Source organism: Gavialis gangeticus, unplaced genomic scaffold (genome assembly GCF_001723915.1).
Source record: "Gavialis gangeticus isolate Ggan-Ray unplaced genomic scaffold, GavGan_comp1, whole genome shotgun sequence".
In the NCBI taxonomy this organism is placed as follows: domain Eukaryota; kingdom Metazoa; phylum Chordata; order Crocodylia; family Gavialidae; genus Gavialis; species Gavialis gangeticus.
The window spans coordinates 19,350,780-19,353,598 of NW_017729016.1; the positions used below are offsets into that span (position 1 = coordinate 19,350,780).

The 2,819-nt window shown below is 45.8% G+C and overlaps 1 protein-coding gene across 1 annotated transcript in view; it reads left to right on the forward strand.

The window, feature by feature from the left end:
- Positions 1-2,819, forward strand: part of FOXK1 (forkhead box K1) — a gene marked incomplete at its 5' end in the record, with an annotated part of 28,694 nt that overhangs the window by 10,955 nt on the left and 14,920 nt on the right. The window contains 2 exons of the mRNA XM_019512617.1: positions 955-1,111; positions 2,041-2,187. Of these exons, the coding sequence (XP_019368162.1) occupies positions 955-1,111; positions 2,041-2,187 (304 nt within the window). The remainder of the gene's footprint in view (positions 1-954; positions 1,112-2,040; positions 2,188-2,819) is intronic.

Here is a 2,819-nt window from a genome sequence, read left to right on the forward strand (position 1 = left end):
GGGGGGGGGGGAATGGGCTGCAACAGAGTGATGCTTCAGGTTTCCTCTGACAAATCAAGGATACATGATCCCCAGACAAGTCTTGCTGATTAGTTCCCTGTCTGCAGTATGCACTTCTGTGCATCTGAGTGGGGCTGCAAATTAGCCCAGCCTTTGTTTATTTGTGCCCTTTTACCAGTCCTAGCATGGCTCTTTGTGCTTCATAGCTGTTTTTGTATTGCCACCTTGCGGCAGTCCTTGAATGCTGATTTTTGTCTTTCCTCCCTGCAAAGATGCTGGCATGTTGCATGCTCTCTATGCCTGCAATTCCCATTAGTTGTTAATAGGGTTTGTATGCTGGTGGTTTAAAAAGACGGATGGTCCTCAGAGGTATCTGGGTTGAGCTGCTTTCGTTAACCTTGCCATTGTGGTACAGCTTTCAGGAACTCGTGCTGCTGTTACAATACAGGCGTCTGCCATGGTGGTTTTAACCATGACATTGTAAAAGGAAGCAGCCCTTGCAAAGCAGAAAAATGGAGTGATCACTAGACAGAGAATAGCATTAATCAGCTTTATGACTGGAGTGTAAGGTCTCTAATTACTTTTGTAACTTAGATACTTGGGAGAACTAAGCTCTGACACAGCATTTGGTTTTCAGTGAAGTCCTGGGCTGGCTGCACAGAGAAGGCACCGTGCTTTCTGCTTTGAAGCTGTGTGTGGTCTCATGATGTGAATGTGATGGAGTCAGGAATCAAGCCTGCATCTGTCACGGCCTTGTTTTATCACCTTGAATGAGACCATGTTGTAAGGTTTGGGTAACCCAAATGAAAAAGAATAGGCTCTGGGGATGTAGAGGCTTAATTGTAAACTGCTGAGGGGTCTTTAAAAGCTAGGAGTTATACCTATGCTTGTTGATTGCTGGTAATAAATAACTGCAGATGGATTGACGTTCTCTCTCCTCTTCCTTCCCCGCAGTGTTCCCAACTCCTGTCCGGCCAGTCCCCGTGGTGCTGGGTCCTCAGGCTATCGCTTCATTCAGAACATTACCTCGGACCTACAGTTGGCAGCAGAATACGCCGCAAAAGCAGCATCGGAACAGCAGGCAGATGCATCTGGCGGGGACAGCCCAAAGGTTCAGAGAAACATTGCTTACCCCACAGGGCTCTTGAAGAAGCAGTTTGAGTGCTGCCCGGACTGACTAGAGCTGGGGAGGGGAAAAAGTACAAACCCAAATGAAAGATGTACATTTTCACTGGGGTAGTGGACGTGCCCCTTCATGTTGTTAGTTGGCGGTGGGCTCTCAGATGATACCTCCTGCCATTTTAGTTTTCCCAGACGTATTTACTGCATTCACTTAAACGCCACTAACTCAACCTTTCGAGTCTTTTTGACAGGAAAAGTATGAAGCCACAGGCACAGATTTCCCCTGGGCAGCTATATTACAAGAGCATTAAAACCAAAAAAAATCTTCTTTTCTCCTTTTATGTAAGAGGTTTACCACCGTATACAGCACTTTGAAAAGTACTTTGAGGGAGGACAGGAAGGGGAAGGTGGAAATCCTGCTATGAACAATGTGCAGGCTAAGCCAGGCAGAAGGAGAGGCCTGCTGTCCAGGACCAGGAGGGAAGGGGAGCAGGGTGGGTAAATTCTAGGATTTTAACAACAAGCAAGAAAAGTGAGTGATAAGGAGGGAGCTGCATTCTGATGACAGAGAGAGAGCGACTCGGTCAGAGATTGTGGCACTGAATGATCATTCTTACTGAACCATCCCTTAAGATCACTACGTTTTTCATCGAGAAGCAACGTGAGGAACTAGAAATAAAATAAACCTGGCAAATTTCAAGTGTTAGAAAGGGCAGGGACCTCTCTTGGGGAGGGTGAATGGAGGGGGCCTAGAAGCAGAATGGGTTGGTTTGTGTTTATGAAAAGAACATTGTTGTTTGGCAGAATGTTTAATGGTGCCTATGAAGGTGTCTTTCTCCTTTTATCTGGCTTGTGGATGAACTCTAGCGTAAGTCTTACTGTGAAGTGACTAACATTCTGTTGTCCATTCTTTCTTAGGATGAGTCCAAACCACCATATTCATATGCTCAGCTAATTGTGCAGGCCATATCCTCAGCCCAGGACAGGCAATTAACACTAAGTGGCATCTACGCCCATATCACCAAGCATTACCCGTATTACAGGACTGCTGATAAAGGCTGGCAGGTGAGGTCTTTTATACCTACAACTTACCAACTTTGAAAATCCTTTGGGTTTTTTTTTTGTTTTTTTATTAGATGAAATTATTATTCTTTTTTTGGCGAGGGCTTGGGGCAAAGATTCTCGTTCTTGAGGGCTGGGATCCTCATTCTGCCTTCCTTTCCTGACCCTGCTTTCAGCAGTTACTTCCGGCTTCTGGCCTGTCCTTTCAGGCTGGACTGATTTTATTTTGTTGTTTTCCGTGACCAGGCATTTGGGAACAGTCCTCTGCAGAGAATGCTTTGCGATTACCCCACCTCAGCATGTCTCCACCATTCTGTCCTTTTGTCTTTAACTGCAGTAGTTACCCTCAGGATGCCACCATTGTTGCTTTTCTTTCCCACTGCATCAACCTCCTGGTCTTAATGTGCCCCACTCCAGGATAATACTTAAGAAACATGGGTCTGTACATTCATCACGGTCCTTGGAAATCTCGTACAACGTCTACATATTTAACTAATATTAAGTCAGTCAGGCTTGGGTGCTCAGCTACAAGAGTGTTTCTTTTCATGGGACGGTAGCCAGGGCCCCCCCTGCCATATCTTGTCTTCTATCATGACACCTTTGGGCATTGTTGTTTCAAGACGTTGAGACCCCCC